Source organism: Bombus terrestris, chromosome 3 (genome assembly GCF_910591885.1).
Source record: "Bombus terrestris chromosome 3, iyBomTerr1.2, whole genome shotgun sequence".
In the NCBI taxonomy this organism is placed as follows: domain Eukaryota; kingdom Metazoa; phylum Arthropoda; class Insecta; order Hymenoptera; family Apidae; genus Bombus; species Bombus terrestris.
In genome coordinates, this window is record NC_063271.1 from 8635201 (window position 1) to 8655237 (window position 20037).

At 36.1% G+C, this 20037-nt stretch overlaps 2 protein-coding genes and 1 long non-coding RNA gene across 3 annotated transcripts in view; 1 reads left to right on the forward strand and 2 right to left on the reverse strand.

Annotated features, from left to right (window-relative positions):
- LOC125384690 overlaps positions 1–5123 on the forward strand; it is a 127180-nt gene extending 122057 nt beyond the window's left edge. The window contains exon 3 of the long non-coding RNA XR_007223364.1: positions 3818–5123. This is a non-coding gene — a long non-coding RNA (uncharacterized LOC125384690). The remainder of the gene's footprint in view (positions 1–3817) is intronic.
- On the reverse strand, positions 1568–5414 carry LOC105666755 (heart- and neural crest derivatives-expressed protein 1-like). The gene is made up of 3 exons (XM_048404165.1): positions 4896–5414; positions 3890–4094; positions 1568–2209 (listed from the first exon to the last, which is right to left on the reverse strand). The coding sequence occupies exons 1-3, from the start codon at positions 5189–5191 to the stop codon at positions 1931–1933; spliced, it is 780 nt and encodes a 259-aa protein (XP_048260122.1). The 5' UTR covers positions 5192–5414; the 3' UTR covers positions 1568–1930.
- A 6136-nt stretch (positions 5415–11550) lies between these two features.
- LOC100649686 (odorant receptor 4-like) lies at positions 11551–19386 on the reverse strand. Its single transcript, XM_012321075.3, has 9 exons — positions 18345–19386; positions 16252–16377; positions 16071–16191; positions 15013–15274; positions 13410–13532; positions 13195–13285; positions 12972–13111; positions 12097–12229; positions 11551–11705 (listed from the first exon to the last, which is right to left on the reverse strand). Exons 1-9 carry the CDS (start codon positions 18486–18488, stop codon positions 11655–11657), a joined length of 1191 nt encoding a protein of 396 aa, XP_012176465.3. The 5' UTR covers positions 18489–19386; the 3' UTR covers positions 11551–11654.
- Positions 19387–20037: the final 651 nt, after the last annotated feature.

Below are 20037 nucleotides of genomic sequence, written 5' to 3' on the forward strand. Positions count from 1 at the left end.
ACGTTAATTTGGAAATTCTGTAGATAATATCATTATTGTTTTCCTCATGAATCGCAAAAGATTCCGATCTTTCAGTTTAGCTTTCTTGCTATTCTTATCTTATACGTAGAATATCACTGTGTTATATTAAACATGTTATTAAAACAGCCATCTTCTATTAATTAGATACAAAACATTGTTTACGTTGATTTCACGATGAATACGTCTGAATGAGTAAATTTTATTTATTCGTTTGATGATTATTTATCGTTAGATTCCCTGCGCAATTACACGTATTCCATGGATATACAAATTTATTAATTCATCGTTAATCTATTGAACTGACAATTTTGAAAGTTTCCTATCGAAGATTAATTCATCAAAGCTTCGAAATTTATTTTTCTGGTTTTTCGCTTTCAAGATCATCGACAAGTTTCATCGTTTTGCCTATGAAAACAGCTGCCAGTTCTTTGGATTGGAAAAATTTGGATGGACGAGGGTAATCCGTAACGACTTACAAGAGATTATCATTTTTAATTTACTTTAGACATTTTCAAGACACGAGAAAATCTTTCGTTCGAATCTTCGGGTATTTTATTTACAATAGTTTACATCGATATAAATTTCCCATAACATATTGATACAATATTCACACGAATCTTCTTTTAAACGACTTAATCTAGACATTATCACTTACGGTTATTCGACGTCCTCGAATCTTCACGTCGTTCAACGATTCTTCTTTGGCTTCGTGAATTACTTATTCTATCAAAATGGACGGTACGAAATATTATTGTTTCTAGCTCGATAAATGTCGAAATCGCATTTTTCCAATTTCTGACTAGCTACACGATAAATACATAAATATACAATAAACGCACGAGTCACTGGCATTGCTCTTGTACGTTAATTTATAAACTATTAGGTTGTCCGGAAAGTTTCTTTCGTTCTATGAGGAAATAATAGACGTACAACGTTTTTTATTTTTTTATTTAAATTACGTACGATCCATTTTGTTCTAAACACCGCGACATTTCGCAGACTTAGTTTGTATAAAGGTGCACTGTTGTGAAAAACACGTTTGCGAAGGAAAGACACTTTTCGCACAACCCTAATAAATCGAAGTAGAAGAGCATCATACTAGTTACGAATCTAAAACGTTGTGATAAGTAAAAATTTAGAAAGCTTCTAAGAAACGATAAATAATTATTACCATCTCGCGTTAATTTTTAATATAAATACAATATGTTTACGATGTCTATGAAGTTAGTATTTATTTAGGTATTACAATAATGGCACCGATCTTTTAAATTATCCTATTACTCCCTCAATTACGCTTTCCCACTGCTTCTATCATCTCCGGCGCGTTTTATCGACTAAAGAATAAATTTACATTAAACGAATGAAATTCCATGTTAAATTCTACATACGTAGCAGACAATTAGCAGTGATACGAAATACGTATCGCAACAGCAATAATATAAATAGATGACGATAATACGTAGACATTTAAAAACGATTTAATAATAATTTAATTATATATATATAAGTTTATCTAATATATCTTTGGACTATTAGCCGTCTGTGATCGTAGTCGCGTACGATCCACGAATAAAAAGCACGAATTACATGCAAATTAATTAAGAACGCAATACACACAACACATATCAATAGAATAAATATTGCCCTGCAGACTTACAAATCTAAACACATTGTCAGAAGATTACTTGTACATTTTACGTTATAACGATTATCACTCGATACGATTACAGTTTTATTTGTAATTTCGTTGCCAATTAGTTAACACCAAGCTAACGCAACGTTGGAATCGCCAGGCTCGAAAATATTTTGATATACTTAAAAAATAAATTTCTAAATACTTGTAAGCGATAGTTTACATACGTAGAACGTAGAGATACTCGAAGGTTGGCCTTCTGCAGTTGTTCCTTTTTCACTGCCACTTACCATCGTGTCTCTGAAGAAGGTCACAGAGCGCGGCGATGTAGGTCTGCGCCATTTGCAACGTCTCGAATTTACTGAGCTTGTGATCAGCCCCAAGGCTCGGTACAACTTCGCGTAATTTATCAAAAGCATCGTTCAGACCGTTCATTCGACGTCTTTCGCGCGCATTCGCGGCCAAACGCCGGCGCTTCAACACGCTTGGCGATGGCGGAATGTCCCTGGAGCGCCGTCTTCCTCTGCGAGGGCTGCTGGTAGGCGACACTTGTTTCTACAAACCAATTTACACATCTTGCGTCAATGTAAATCTTTCGTTCGTGACGGTTAATTCGTTAACCTTTATTCGCCTCTCGCGTCGATCCGACAACTTGATGTATCGAAACGAAGCTCGGTTCAGATTAGTTACGTCGTTTACGTGTTCGAGCACCGTGCGTTGAAACGAGATTTCACGAATTTGCCTCGTAAATTTCGATAAATACCCGGCGAATTAAAATCAACACCCGGTAGGAAAAATTGGAGCTGCGATCGTGCAAACTGCTTGCCAAGAAAATTTGGAAATTTGATTCCCACTCGAACGAGATACGACGTTGTTCATCAAATTTGAAACTAATCCTATAATGCACATATTGGGCTGGCAACTAAGCGATTGCGGATTTTGTCATTAGGTGGCAATCATTCGGTTGCCAACCCAATAGAAATTCCAAGATATTTGATATTTTAAAAATATATTAGGCTGTTCCCAAAGTTTCTTTCGTTTTGTAAGGAAACGATAGATGCACCACGTTTCTTGTAATAATAGAACAAAATGAAGATATATATATTGTTTATTGTTTATTGTTGTATTAGGCTGTCTAGAAAGTGTCTTTCTTTCGCAAACGTGTTTTTTACAACAATGTACCTTCATAGAAACGTGAAACCAAGTCTGTAAAATGTCACGGTGTTTATCTTAACAGAACTAAATGGATCGTACGTAATTCGAGAAAATAAAACAAAAAACGTTTATTATACCCTCGTAAAATGAAAGAAACTTTTCGCACAACCTAATATCAATATTTTTCTCTACTAAATATCTTGGAATTTTTGCTCATACCTATTTTCACATTGCTTCCAAACTTTACCTATTTTATTTATTCGTAAGTTTCATTCGTGAAACGCGTTTACATACAGTGTTTCGTCTTAATGGGGTGTCCTGAATTAGAATATTCTAAAGCAGCGTCTTTTTGTGATTTTTTTTTAGAAGGGAAGGAAAGAAACGAAGTTATTGAATTTTGAGTGTAGTTTCATATATATTTAACGAATACAAAAAAATTTTTTTAAAGTAGAAAAAACATTATAACAGATTTCCAAGCCTATTTCATTTTACCTCGTAATTCTTGACCGAAAGAAAAAACCTAAAAAGGATGAAATTATCGTATATTTTTCTTCTCGATGAACTAAAAAAGTTCGTTAAAATGTTTATTTAAATAATTGTTATAGCACCTTAAAGTTTATTTTTCCTTTTTACAAAACACATTTTTTCTTTAAACCCGCCAAAATTTTTAATTTCACACTATTTTCTGCCCTTTTTTTTTTAGTTCGTCGAGAAGAAAAATATATAATAATTTAATCCTTTTCCGGTTTTTTCTTTCGGTCAAGAATTACGAGGTAAAATGAAATAGGCTTAGAAAACTGTCATAATGTTTTTTTTTACTTTAAAAAAATTTTTTTGTATTCGTTAAACATATATAAAACCATACCTCCATAACTTCATTTCTCTCCTTCCCTTGTAAAAAAAAAATCACAAGAACACGCTGTTTTAGAACATTCTAATCCAGGACACCCCCTTAATAGCCACGTCAGTTCAACCTTATTATACGATCTTATGTCATTTTTTTTTCAGGAACAACTTTCGTTGGTCGTAAAATCGCGAGATGTTCTCAATTATTAATAACCACGATCCATTGAGATTTACCTGCGCCGATGTAACAGGTTCCCAACAATTGCTTCTTTGCTCCACCATCATGTGCATTGGCTTGCCGGCCTCGAGGCTTTGAAATTTTTGTTCTTGAGGCGGAGTTTCGTAGCAATAGGCTGGCGGATGATACTCCACGGAACTGTCCTCGTGCAGCATCGTTCCCGGAGAGGCGGTGTGATTTATCGCGTGCTGTGGCTCGTACCTATCAAAATTATATCGATTATAATGTGATCATTCAAGCCACGTGATTAACATGTAACGAGTCACATTGGCAAGAAAAATGCTGCTGTACATCCTTCTCATATACGTTACTACTATAGCTATTTCGATTATTTACCTCGTATCGTTTGTTCTCCAGCTGTATTAATATCGTGTAAAATACACGTGCGTTGTAACAGACCATCGAGATCGTTTCTACGATTTAGTCATTTCGATAGTCGTTGTGCTAACAACGCTAGCGTTACGATTTCAAAACTGGCAATTATCTTAATGTCATTTCACGCTCGAAGCAAGCAAAAGCAAATCGTTCGCGATAATCTCGACACTTGTCTAACCTTCGTAATTACATATAATCATAATTATACACATTGATTATATTTTACAAATTAAGTGCGATAGTACAACCGTATTAAACGTTTTGCCATGCTGTTTGATTACGATAAAGTCGTTGTTCGACTATCGATGGAATATATCCCGAAACTAGGCAGCTATACGAGAGCTGAACGAAGATGACGAGGAGAATCACTTACTTACCAAACTCGTACAAATGAAATTTCCTTCGATATCTGTCGAAATAAAAACCATTGTAGGAAACTTCAACTTCGACTGAATTCCATTCAAACAATTGTATACAAGTTTCGTTTTACAACGTACAGAGCTACGATAATACGCGATTTCGCAGAAGCGACAGACATACGAAACGTTGACTAGGATACGTAGCGGAGATGTATCGTAAAGACGAGTCGGCGAGAAATATTCGCAGGACTGGAAAATATCAACTTACCTTTGAGGCGTTACAGGTGTCAGAACGCTAAACGAGCTTCTTTCGTACGAATCCGGCGTTCTGGAATATTTTGCAACTACCTCTTTCCCATAACTGATCGTCTCTGCTCCTTTCTGCGGTGTGATCTCACCTTTGTGCGCGTAATTCTCGCTATATGCAACCTTGATAGAGTCGTAATTCGGGGAATTGTACGGCGACGGATATAAAGCGTCGTAAGTCCTCGTGGTCGTCGGGTACGTAGTTGTTACGATCTCAGTAGAAACTGGGTATTCGTGGTGGTTCGACAGTAGAGCCATCCTTTTCCTCACTTGGCTACTTTCCAACGATATCTCATTAAAATAGATTAATTCTCAACACAAACGCGAAATCTCGACAATTCGAAAGACGATCTTGATGAAATTCTTTGCTGTTCCATCGGGTCGAATCTCCAGGCGACGCTCTTCTCTCAACAGCGGTGGATCTGAAGAATTTCTAGGCCCTGTGGGATCCTTATGACGATCGATGACTGATCTTCTTCTTCTTCTTCTTCTTCTTCCAGTTACTTTCCACCTTATGAAAACACTTTTACTTTGCTTCGTGAAAATATTAATCGACGAGGTTTCCACGTTGGCGATATATTTACACCGCGATCACAGAATAGTCTCGATAATGCGCCGGTTTCACATGTTACGAGATTCGAATCAACAACGTTCGTTACAATTACCCATCGAGATCCGACTAAACTGAAGCACAATTTAACTTCCGTTTCACTCGTACCGAAATACCAAACTTCGACGAATGTCTTTTCGGTCATCCACCTTCGACAGTCTTCCGTCGTATGGCAGCAAACGTTAAAGTCATCGTTTAAAATAACACGTGGTTGCCGATCGAAAAGTCAGCATCGATCGTCGACCATCGGCCCTCGTATTTTCCTGTACTTGCAGCGATTCTAAAAAGACGCGAAGTACGCGAAGCGCCGGGATCGTTTCGTCGTTTCATCGAGCAACAGCAGCGGTGTCAACAATCGAGAGGAGTGAGCGATGCTCGCGACGTAAAAGCTGGAGTTTGAGTGTGGCGCGTGCCGTGGCGTCCTTCACCGCATCAACATATGGTTCCCACTTCGTTTTATGTCCATTCTGTAGGTGCACCTGGTGGCCCGTTCTGGCTCCTTCTGCATCTACCCTCTCCTTGTCTTCGCCGGCACCGTTTTACCCCGCAGAAACCCACCACCACGACCCGCGCTCGTCGTGCTCGCGTTTTTCCTCTTCTTCTTTCCTGTGTCCGAGCCCTTTATCGGTCCGTCGTATAACACAGCAGCTAAACGCTTGCCGAGGAACGGCGGAAGAAGTAACCTGTTGATTTAGATAACAGGCACGCGAGGAGCGAGCGTACCTGTTGATTGAAATTTCGCTCGATGCTGCGTGATCCGCGGCGAGAGTTTAAAGAGCAAACGTCGAAGAAACGAACTGCAACTGAATTGCACATTTCATGGATTTTTATTTCGACGTTAATATTATTCTATTTTTATACCAGCGCGTTTATTATATTTTTAAAGGGAATCCGAATAGAAATTCGTTTGATTTGTTAAATATCGTGGTATATTTTTTAATTATTGCGCGATACTTATCTTCTTATTTGCATATTCTGGTAGTTCGGTTCCAGTCCTTAATTGCATATTTCCTTTTGAATTTGGACGAACTTGCACCCGTGCAATGTGCAATGCGCGAGCAATAGAAGTAGTGTTGTAATGTATATTCCATTTTGAATATTTTTTATATTTTTGAACGCGGAATGCGCGTTTCTGTACCTTCGGACTTCGCGCGAGAGAGCAACTCTTATCGACCCTTTGCATTCTATTGGCTCCGCCATGGGAATACTGATGATTAGACCGTGGATGTTTATAAAATATGCAAATATATACGGAGAATATGTACAATTTGCAAGGAACGTGTTCGACATAGGTTTATACAAAAATATCTAGGCTGATAAAGGACGTTCGGTAATTTTCTTTTAATCCACGACTTGTTCGTGGCGAAGCGCCGTAGTTTGTATTGCGAAAAATTATAAGTAATTTTCCTTATTTCATTGTGTTTTACAAAGCATAATTTGTTACATTTCAAAACGATTAAAAAGTCGAGAAATGCATTTAAAATCGCATCGAAGCGTACAAACGACAACGAGGAAACATCTTTTATTATTCGTAAAGAATTTCAAACGCCGATCCGAAATTGGTAGAGTGGATTCCACGGTGATAATTTACTTCGAATTTCCAATTTTCCGGTCTTTGTATCATTTACAATTCAGAGGATAGAAAGTCTCGCTGCTTCGCATCGATCGGGCGACAGATGTCTTCTTGATAGAGGAAATACAATAAGCACGCGTAATATGTGAATCTTGTTTGTCGCTGCAAATAGAAAATAGTCGTAAAAGAAGCGAAGACGAAGAGGAACCAGTGTACCTACGCGCGTCGATGAGTCGTCGCGACGTTTCAAGTGTTCAAATTCCTCCGGGAGCAATTACACCTGTGTTGAATATTCAACGAATAATGTACAACATATTTAAAATACATAGAACAAATCCTACTATCTAAAAGATATCTGAAATAACGTTCAAAATTAGTAGAGACGAATATCTATGGCTTTTCGTATCGGTATACTTACGTACACGATGACGTAAATGTTGTAAACGTTCGAATTCCTTCAGGAACAATTATCTATGGTGACGAACAAAAGAAAATTATATAGTAACAGTAATAACAATAGTAACAGTTGCTTGTCGGTTTTCACCTATTGCGATCTTATTTCGATGAGCACAGAGATTTTTCTTATTTTCTACTCTTACGTTCTAAACATCCACAAGTCTACTCGTTCAAGCAGAAAAATCATTTTTATTTTTAACATTGCTTGTAAAATTTAGCGTATTGCTTTCGTTTGCTCTTCTTTGATTATCGACAGCATTTTAGAGAATTCCTTTGTAATATGAAATCTACACGCTGATTACTGTGGACAGTTGTACGATATACACTTTGTACACTGTTGTATAACCTTGTATAGTCTTTGGTTTCTAGTTGATAGTCGTCGCGTATCGTACATTGCACCATCTTTCTAATAATCTTCTTGTAATATGAAATCTACACGCTGACTACTGTGGACAGTTGTACGATATACACTTTGTACACTGTTGTATAACCTTGTATAGTCTTTTTAGTTGATAGTCGTCGCGTATCGTACATTGCACCATCTTTCTAATAATCTTCTTGTAATATGAAATCTACACGCTGACTATTGTGGACAGTCGTACGATATACACTTTGTACACTGTTGTATACTCTCGTATAGTCTTTTTAGTTGATAGTCGTCGCGTATCGTACATTGCACCGTCTTTCTAATAATCTTCTTGTAATATGAAATCTACACGCTGACTATTGTGGACAGTTGTACGATATACACTTTGTACACTGTTGTATAACCTTGTATAGTCTTTGGTTTCTAGTTGATAGTCGTCGCGTATCGTACATTGCATCATCTTTCTAATAACCTTCTTATAATATGAAATCTACACGTTGACTATTGTGGACAGTTGTACGATATACACTTTGTACACTGTTGTATAATCTTGTATAGTCTTTGGTTTCTAGTTGATAGTCGTGGCGTATCGTACATTGCACCATTTTTCTAATAATCTTCTTGTAATATGAAATCTACACGCTGACTACTGTGGACAGTTGTACGATATACACTTTGTACACTGTTGTATAACCTTGTATAGTCTTTTTAGTTGATAGTCGTCGCGTATCGTACATTGCAGCGTCTTTCTAATCCCATGGAATATGCTGTGGAGGAAAGAAGATTTTTAATCGATACTTGCGTAGTTACATGCGTAACTTTCGTATCAAATCAAATCTGTTGGTCTTTTCCTTTGATATTTAAATCGCGACAATTGCTTGGTTGTCGACGACTATATTATTTTATATTATTTTTGACATTAGACTAATTATATCTAGGAACTCAATGAGGTTTCTTATTCCGTCTACGCGAAGGCTGTCCCTTAGCCAGTTAACTGCATTCCACGTGCATACTCGTCATTGTTCGATTTTAACTACGCACACCGTAAGGGATTTTTGAAAGTAAACTTAATAAATTGCTCTATCTCATTGGTCTATCTTACAGAAAACAGCGTTGATCGTCATATTTCCGGCAGTAGAGTAACAAATAGTCTACTGTATTTTTAGCAGTTATTTAATAATTTAGTATTTCAGAGTACGTTTTATGCGACCGATTTTTACGATTAGTCCTGTTACTAGCAACTGTTACTTGTTCTCTTCTGGTTAACCTGGTAACATGAAAATCGAAATGCCAAAGGTCTCTAATATACGAAAAAGCGAAGTTATTCCATTGTGCCTTGCAGCTGATCTTCCGCATCTTCGTTACGCGATTTGCTAAAGTTAAATAGCGACGAGAAAATGGTAGCGATGATTTTTTATACATATTGGAAAATAGATCTGGTACGACTTCTTCGTCCGTTTTCTCTTTCGTACTAAACATATCGATAACAGCTGTAGATTCTAATATACACAGGTAAATTCTATAGAATTCAAACTACCTACCAACCGACATTTTTACTTTTGTTTTATTTCACCGGCAGTCATTTGCTGAATAGAATAAATCACGAGAGAAGAACAGCAATTTAGAACTTACAAAATCGATGCTCTATTTCCCAGGTAAAATTTGCAGTAGATTTGTTACTAACTGTTATAGTATTTAATTTAATTGTACCCAAAATAAACTCGATTTCCCAGAATCGATCGTCTGATTTATATCATACATTCATCGTTTTCGACTCTCACAATTCAATTTCGTAAAATTACGCCACTTTTTAATCTTCCCTCTGTCCACATGTCGCATACTGTATTTTCCATATTCCACGAATAGCATACAACACACGTACGCATCAAATGAACCATACGACCCATTCTAAGAAGTTTCTGAAATAACGCTGCGAATCAGTAAAAACGAACGTAGTATTCCTGCCATCTTTCGAACAATCAAAATTCCAGTACCTTTCAATTCGTTTAATTAACTTAATTAAGTAGCGTACGACCCATGGTTGGTCGTACGGGCAAAATGGAAGGGAACGTATCAGAATGCAACGGTCGTTGCTCGGGACGAATCGCCTTGAGACAATTAGCGATATCCATCTTGCACTGGGATCTACCCCTGTGAAAGGGGCCCCTGGCACGGCGCGTGCCCTGCGCCAACGAGCAACTAGGGCGCGTGACGAAAGGAGCCGCAAGGTGTTAGCCTGGCTAGCGCGGCAGATTTCAGGATAAAGACGGCCAACCGATGGGAAAAACCTTGTCCCGTGAACGCTCGGTCGTACACGTACAGTCCTTCCAAGGATTCGAGTCCGTTAACCTGGCAAGGACGCAAATTGGCCGGAAACCTACCGATCGATGGGGAAGACGCTCGCACAGTGCGGCGTTCGAACGACGATTCGGGAGAAACATCGAAACTCGCTGACCACGTTCGCAAATTTCCAGGCCACGTTCGCCAGATTCGCGAGCAACGTTCGTACGATGGTAAGCCGCGTTAAACGAATGGAACGTTGAGTTTTCTTTGCGATAAGAAGGTATCTTTCTTTTCCATGAACTTGGGCCACACCGATGCACAAGTTTTCCCTTCGTCCTGGAAAAATTGTTTCTCGTTCGCAATTACAGTGATTTCTACGAGCGTTCTACGATTATCATTTTTGTAATCGTTGTATTGAATCGGGAACTAAGTGATTGCGGATTTTGCCAATAGGTGGTATTGATAAAATCCGCAATCACTTAGTTGCCAGGCCAATAATTCGATAATTTCGATCGGCTAAGCTTGGAAGCTTGCGTCGTCGAATCTTACGTTTCGAAAAAGAAAGGGAAAGATGCGCGAACGGTGTTCCACGTTTATCGAAACGAACCGTATGTTTGGTGTGCCATATGGCTGCCGGGGGCCGATTCCTTTTCGAGAAAAATAGATCGTCGACAACGAAACCGGCCACGCCGATCTATCAGAGGCTCGGCACGCGCTCCACCTCCCACCTGGGCTTAATTGATTTTCGTTCACCTATCTATTGGACAAGTCATTCGAATGTCGATAAAAACTTGTTAACGACTCGTCACAGTCTATGACGTTGACCATCGGAGAGCAATTTTAATCTTCCAAGGGCGGAATGAATCCAAAGGGCAACATGTGCGTGGACGTATAGTGGAATCGGTCATGGCAAGCAGAACTATGGTAACCCTTAATATTCTGACGTTTATTCGTCAGATCGTGAAGAAAGTAGGAAATTAGGTGATAAACGTACGTTGAAAAATTATACAGAGATTACAAGATCTTAGGCGGAATTAATCGATCGACTACGTATTTTACGATTTTGTCAATACCATTTAATGACGAAATCCGCAATCACTTAGTTGCCAACCCAATATATCTACGTTAAGTACATTGGCGTAGTATCTAAAAATTGTAAAAAAATTAAATAGTATTAAATAGTATTGTAAAAAAATAATCGAAGAAAAATAGGATTAAGCTGAAAACATAACGTTTAGTTAATGAGTAAAAAAAATAGCAATTAAAAGAAAATCGAAAAAGTAACAATTAGACTATTTTTTATTTCAAGTACATAGTTCAGTCACCCTTACGATACCTACGCTTCTTTCATGGCAACAGACGCTTACATTGTTTTTATAAACTCTCTTTCTTCTTTGCAAATCGTCAATAATCATCGTTCATTGATTGATAATTATTGAACGGAGCATAAAACCATGGTGTAAGAAAATGATGTTCGTGCAACCTTAAAACGTAAAAGATAATAAAAATGTAGTAAATAATTGAATTACCTGCTTCGTGTCTGAAGATAATAATATTATACATATGTATGATATATACAATAATAATATTTGATAAAGTAGCAGCAGTGAAAATTGATGTTTTTTATGGAGCAATCAAACGAAAGTTTGATTGTATAAATAAAAATGGACTACGAGATTTTCTTAAATGAATGTTAATTAAGCGAACAATGGTTTACGTGATCCTTCGATTAACGTTAATTAATTGTCAATATTGATATATGTCTAAAATTTGGTATTTATGATCATGGTATGATATGGACCTGAATGATCATTAAACTTGAGAATGACTCCATGACGATTTAGAGAATGATCAATGTAGAAAATAAGTCTTACCGCACTGAAACTCTCTAAATTTAAAGTGTAGAATTTGTAGGCTGTTAATTTCAGAGGCGTTATGCTTTTTGATAGCATCATCATTAAAAGCTTCCTGCAATTAATCGATGATAGATACCATTTGCCGTTTGTTCTGAAAATATGTACGTTCCTTTGAATCTTCGATTTCTACTTTAATTTACATAATTTGATTTATCGTCTACTTTACTTCACGAATCTATTTATTAATACTAGAATCGACTACTTGACTACTACATGAAACTCTATTAAATAACATGAAATTTACCACTGAGAAAGGAAAGAAATTTACACGATTATAAAAGTCCTACTATTAAAATTTATATATTACAACGAAAGAAGAATTTTCTAATTTGTTTATATACCATCCGTAGTTAAAATTTCCATGCAATCTACGACGATTAAATAATTTATTTATCCGTCTCCCTTATATTTTTTCATATCGAAGATACTAAAAAGCACAGGAATAAGATAAACTATCGTCATTTGTTCGATCATTTTTAAATAGTGCATAAGATATACATAATTGACAAGTTTTCCAACGTAACACGAGATAGTGGAATGTTCTCATAGAAAGTTTAATTTTTAATTTTTCTAGTATTAGCTGCACATCAAAATCTAAGATGACGTGAAATCAGAGTAAAAATATCGCAGAAATTATAGCCAGAGTATCGTTGTCTTCGTATTTCGTATTTCTGTTACAACTTTTTACTCAAATTCCAAGTACTTTCGTACAACAAAATTTGCATATCAAACTATAAGGCACTCTGCGTTTAATTAACGCAGATCCTTCCTCAGCGCTTTACATTCGTTCGAAGAAAGTCGATGGATGGAAAAGGTTAAAGAAAAATCCTTACGTAAATTCGAATATACGTTCGGTGGAGTCCGACAGCTGTTGTCCTGGCCAGCTTACGAATAAAAGATCGCATAGCAAGGATATCGTCACCGAGATATATCTAAAAGCCAAGGCTGCGTTTTCTTGTACGTTTATTACCGCCTAATCGCAATGACAAATAATTAACGTGTATATCGTCTTGCCGACAAACGATAAAATGAACTTGATCCGAATTGGAAACCGACCTGGAACTGTGTGAAGCTTACGCAAATCATGTTGAATCCTATCTGAAGCAAGTAAGACGTTGTATTTGCGTCCTCGAGTATATTAGCGAATCTTGATTAACGAAGGAGAGATGTAAAGATCGATATTTTTATTTCATTGGAAACACTTAGAAACGAAGAGAAACGTGACAAAGAACGCGGATAGAGAACAATCTGAGACGATTAATAATACTGACTCGATTATGTGTTCGTGCAATAGTACGCAGTCCCTGGCATTTTGATACCATTTATCATCGCGTTTATTGGCATGTAGCTTCACGTCCATCACGTCGCTTTCCACGAAGTTTTCTAGTTTGAATCTAAACAGTTACGATTTCACGATTAAAACAGTTCTTCGTTTATCTTATTATAAGGGACGTTAATCGATTCACGATGCAATTGCATTAATCGTCCGATACAGATTGAAAGAGTATTTGAAAGAGTGTACAATGTTGGCAAAAATATTTTAAACAATCCTACCGACGATCAGCAGACTGTGGATATTTATGTAATTTTATATTTTTATGACTACGATTAGAGGAAAAAGAAAAGATCGTTTTATTTGCTGTAAATATCATAAGAAGTGCTATACTTTGAATATTTCGTAAATTTGTCCATCTTCTGTACGTTCTGTGCATCTTTGCAGCTTTAAAGTCAAACATACTATAAATGGATAAGGATCTTCTGTCTGGCGATTAATTTGGAAATTGCACCTATTTTTGCGAATTTTTATCGCTTTATTTATTAGAATATTTTTGAACGAACGCATAGAGCTTCTCTTCGTGAAAAAATAATATTCGATTACGATGTGACAACACGCACTCACTGTATAAAATAAACCTTTGTAACTTACCTCTCGTAAAAGAAAGTTAATAAACGACAAATGGAGCTAGCTGCTAAATCAGTTGCAATAACAATTTTTCAAAATATTTTTACCAACTTCGTAGAGCGTTCTTTCGATTCATATTAAAAATATGAGATTCCATCGTAGACAATGTCTCTTGTTAGCTAGTTTATTTAATCGCGAGTGACAATTTGACAAATTCTAAACGTTCTGAACTATGATAAAAACACAAATTTCGCAGGAGTTCGTAGCTTGTCGTAATCGTTTGAGAAAGTATGGAAAAGATCTCGAAATTTTCGATTAACGAAGATTGCATATAAGAACAATCAAAATCGTATTATCCGTATATTCTTATTAAACGTCGAAATCTCGTAACATTAAAACGTATATGCAATAATATCTCGTATCAATTCGTTGTCTCCTGTAACATCGAGTCACAATGTAGAAACCTTTGATATTCGATGCTTTTGGAGGAAATTAATTTCAGAAATTCAGAATTGTTCATTAAATAGTTATTAACCCTTTCAGTGTCCATAGATCGATCCGAGGAATTTGTCAGAAATATAAAAATTTATGCGCCTTTTGCCTGCACAAATATCCTGCATGCCTTACCACTCGAAGAAACTTTTGCTAAGATTTTAAAAGCTTCGTAAAAAATATTGATTGCTCGATAAATATTCATTCTTACTGTTCAACGATTTTCATTAATTGTTTCTTACTTTCCAATAATTTTTCGCAGATCCTTCTTACTTTTATTTCTCAATTTCACCTTACTTTTCCATATCACTTTTCACATCAAAGTAAATATCGCAATCTTTGTCAATTTTTCGCCCTATTCGTAGTCGTATCAACAAGGAAATTTTCATGAAATTTACGCGACAGAGGACAACTAAACTGCACGGGGATCGATGGAAAGTTTCGATGGAAATTTCTATCGATACTGTTAATACGGTTACCTTAAAATTTCGCAAAGTCCGCTCTCGTGTAGAACGTAGACAGCTATTATCGAGTTGATAGCCAAAACAATTGTGGTGTACGCTAAAGTACCAATGTAAGAGTGCACCAAAAGAGGAAAGTAGTATTTGTCCACATCGACGAAATGTTCAACACGAAACGCCAACGGTCGGTCGTCGGATATATTGCAGAGTCCTAAAGCGTCAGCTGCATTCAGCAGCAATGGCATCGCCGCAAACGGTGTTATTAATCCGAATAAGAAAGCTGTGGTCAACGTTACGAATTAAAGTTGCGGAAATTTGAAAGCACCATTTCGTCCGCTTTCCTTTCCCCTTCATTTTTCTCCTATTTTTCCAATTTTCTTACTTCCTTCGACGCTCGTAAATTTCGCAAAACGTATTTCTGATACTTATTTTCGTCAAATGAAATCTGAATTTCGAGCAACGTTCTTATATAGCGAAGAATCTAACAAATTCCACTGCTCATCGAATTTTGCCCATTTTTTTTTTCTTTTCTTTTTTTTTGAAGAAATAAAGATCGCTTTGACTGGAACTCGCATTAATCTTCGATATAATCGACAACACACGTATCGTATAAATTTCAATTTGTTGATGTTAATTATGCTAGTTACTGCATGTAGCGTCAATTGTTCTAAGTTCTAAAAGTTCTAAATCGATTTAAGATAGTTTAATAATTAGGATAATTTTAACACGCGTTGTCGAATATCTTGAGAGTCTTCAAAATGCTCGCGATATAAAAATTTATCTATCGAAAGTTTGAACAGAGTTTATATAGCGTTCGGTAAAGGGTAAGATCAGAATAAGTGAACGTAGAATTTGAGAAACCAAAGCCAAAGAGCAAAAGATATTATGTTTGAACTATAAAGTAATAGAAATATAATATTCTCGAGTTTATAGAACATTCAAATTTTCTTACAATTGATCTACGTTAAGGATACACGAGATAAATGTTATTAATTATTAGAAGGTTAATACGTATGAGATACTCACAGTATTAATCACTTTTAAACGCTGTATCGCAAGTTGCAAAGTCGCCTTACCTACAAAACTGATAGTAATTTTCTTTCCTATCGCGTATTGTTCAGAAAGAAGGTCGTACTCGATTCTCAGTTTCTTATAAATTTCCCAGTCTTCTCGCATAATATCCAGCAAACGTTTCATCTGTGTAATTGCGCGTGAACGTTAACGTTAACTTTGACACGAGAGACACGGCAAACTTACCTGTTTGAAATTGTAAAAGAAATTGATATACTTTGCGAGGCACATCAAGCTGATCATAAAAGGCGCGAAACCTTCCAGTAACGAGTCTATGTCGTTGGCAGTTATGGCAGTCACCATTCCACCGCCCTAAAAAAAAGAAATATTCCAAAAGGGAAATTCCAATAAAATTGATATTTCGGTAAAACGTTGCACGAGAGAAGAAATGAAAATTTCCTAATAATGTCGGGTTAGCGTTAAGTTTAGGGGCGTGTAACGAAACTTCGTTCGGACTAGCCATCGCTGTTGTACAATAGAGATTATATTTACTGGTATAAATATAATTTTTACAGAGTTTGACAAATAACCGTGGTGTTTAGACACTCGAGATGTTAAGGACAATGTTCTTAGGTTCAATAACGAATCCACGGTCAACGGGGTAACTCTTTGTTAAACGTAGAATATATTTTGAAGCACAAAGTAACGTTTGCTGTGACGCTCGGTGTAATACTGCACGTAAAGACGATGTGAAAATTCTCCAAGGTGATCGCAAGAATAAAAGACTGATGGAAACTTTCCTCTTCTTACTATCGCGTTTGTTCGTTGTATATTGGCCGAGGATACCAACAAAATTCCAGTCCCGCTTAGCTGCGACATTGCTCTTGTCCGGGGTTTGATTGTTAATACAACGTGTGTCCTATAATATTGGCACTTCTCTGTTAGGTAAAAACGTCCATCCCGTGACCGTGGCTACGTTCAGCGACCAGTTGTGTCACCTCGAGCCCAAGCCCACTGTCACTAATCTCGGGCAAACATAATCGGATTGAATCATAACAACTACTTCTAAATTTGATTATTTAAGTACAGTTATAATAAATAGTCTAGACTAAAGTATCGGGGATCTTGCCAAAAATTCCAAAACAAAGGCCCCGATGTCTTTTCATCTGCGACATACATATAGCATATAGTAATGACTATTACATTCACATCAGACTATACAGGGTACACCAAAAGTAAAATAACATGGAAATAATTACGCGAATCTCAACTTGTACTAATTTTCAAGCATCGTTACATGCAAACCAACTATTAACACTTTGACTGTCACGCCGAAATCACATGGTTCGCTCAGAGAGTGGACGCCACGAGAGTATTTTTATTATTCAAAACATATAATGACAAAATAATAATATATTGATCATATAAGACAACATTCTTCCCCAATGGACCGTTTATTTTATTGGTGGTCACTGGTGACCACCGTGACACCTTGGTAACAGTTGATAGCAACATGTTGTAACAAGACTTCGTTTATTTCAATAAACCATTCGCATTCGTTATTTCGTCGTAATCAAAACGTGCGAAATATATTGTTGAAACGTGTAGAAGATATCGATAAACAGTATTTGCTCATTCTATGTATAATAGTAAGGTATGTGTACACTTCTAACTTCAATTATATGATTATAAAGCAACGTTTACGATTATTTTTTAAGCTATGTTTATAATAATATTCGTAGATTACTCCTCAAAGATATGGAGGCAAACACAGTGCACCATTAGTTGCAAGATTTGTTTTCATTTTTTTTTTTTTATTGATGTTCTAATAAAAATGTATAATTGCTCAATGGGGCACTTTTTATTTCAAAGTATCTTCTATTTATCGGTTATATTCAAAATACCCTAACTGTCAATTTTCATACAATTTTTATCAATGACCAACGTGGCGTCACGGGAAAAACCGTGACAGTCAAAGTGTTAACATTTATTTCCTACGGAAAATCGACCAAGTGACGTGTGCCAAAAATGCAGGAAATCTTGCAGATAAAAATATTATTTTTTAAATCGTTCATTAAATCATTCGCCACTTTATTACACTGTCAAAGCATGAAGACGATTGGATGTCGAAACTATTTAAAATATAACGTTTGTAAGACTACGAGGTTTTAGCGAACAGCAGAGCATACACTGAGTAATGTAATTAATCGGCGGAATAAGTCGAGGTGCGAATAATTCGAGGTTCGTTGCCACGGACAAAATAGCTCTGCAGATATAGATATTTATAAATCATTTATAAATCATGTGAAATATATTTGTTTCACAATGTGCATCAATACCTGTAGGATCACTTGAGCAACAATGATGGGAATGAAAACGATCGCAACCAAACTCCTTTGCAGAGTAGTTTGATACGGCCAGATGCCGATCGTAAATAGAAGGTACTTATTGAGTCTCAAGTACTCATATTGAGCACTATCCATGCCGAGATGTTCAATGTTTCAATGTATTTTCCACGACTACTTCCCAAAGACTGGCCTATGAAGTTTAGCCAGACCTATCAATTGTAGAACATTGAAGATCCGTTCAACAGGGACGATTACTGTCATTAGATATTCCGTTTCATAGTCGATATTCAAGGAACAACTAGACGAAATTGATTCGTTCAATCTGTCACGCAAACGATTGCAAGCAATAGGTGAAACGACGGTTGACGATTTATTTAATTCAAAGACTGAATTGCGTTAATTAAATTCTTCCGAGAATCTATTATTTCTGCATAAAGAATCAAAGGCGAATGAGAAATGTGCGACTGAAGTGGCGTTTTCAAATCGACTATTCATGCTGCAACACGCAATCTGGATAATACGTAAAATGAAGTGAGACATTCTGCGAAGTTACATGCCAATTTCGATTTATAATTAAAGGATACAGCATCGATTCCTAATTAATGGACATCTAACTTGCGGTACAGTTCTTGGTTGCCAGTATTGGTCACAGCTGTGTAAAATATTGTTTCAAGTCGTATTTTGGGGAATAAGATATTTTATTTACGAGAAAACTTTTTAAATGTATTTATTATAATGTATTATTAGATATTTCGTTGGTTTTAATTTATTTTTGTCGGCCATCCAACGTGAACATTACGCTGGATTCCGAAATAAAATGTGAATAATAATACAGAATAAAAGGGTATTGCTAATGTGCGCGTGATGTTACTCGATTCTTTATTTTTTTATTTCAAGAAACGAACAGAGATGCGTTTTAAAATGAATATAAAAGCCCTTGGTGGAAGGTAGTAAGTATCGCGCAGTATAAATTTTTATTCTCGATATTTATATAATCGTAAAGATTAACAATTTTCAATCGCATTAAAATCCGGAGCAGGCAACAAAATCCAGAAAATTATTCGTAGAGCGATAATTTAATAACACGATCCTTTTCGTATTTCGGTGAGACGAAATGATAATATTGCGAGTAATTACGCTATTACAAGTAACGTTATTAAGAAACAATTTGCAAATTTGAAAATTACATGTATATAACATGTTCTCGTATATATTCGTCATTTTTATTTTAAGAAACAGGATAAGTTTTTTTTGTATACAATTCTTCGGTCGTAGATTTAAAATTGAACAGTTTGAAAATACACAACGACTTCGTAACACTCGTTATCTTCGTTTTAATAAACAAAATATGCTGTTAGCTATACATATTTAGTCTTTTAATCTTTCCTTCAAAATTATTTCTTTAGATTCGCTCTAAAGTCGTACGTGTCGTTTTGTAAACGTAACACGATTGCTATTCTTTTGAGAATTAATCGAGCAACAGATATGCAATCGAAGAAAATTGATTTTCAGTTAAGGGGGCGATGTTAAATTTCTAGAAGTTTGTTCCTGAATTGTTTTTATAAAATACAGCACAAATATTAAGAGATACATCCATAATTATATTGAAAATACTTAACATATTTATTATTTGTGTTACTTCTTACAGCGTGATATTTCTCATTAAATAAACCCAATGAAAATT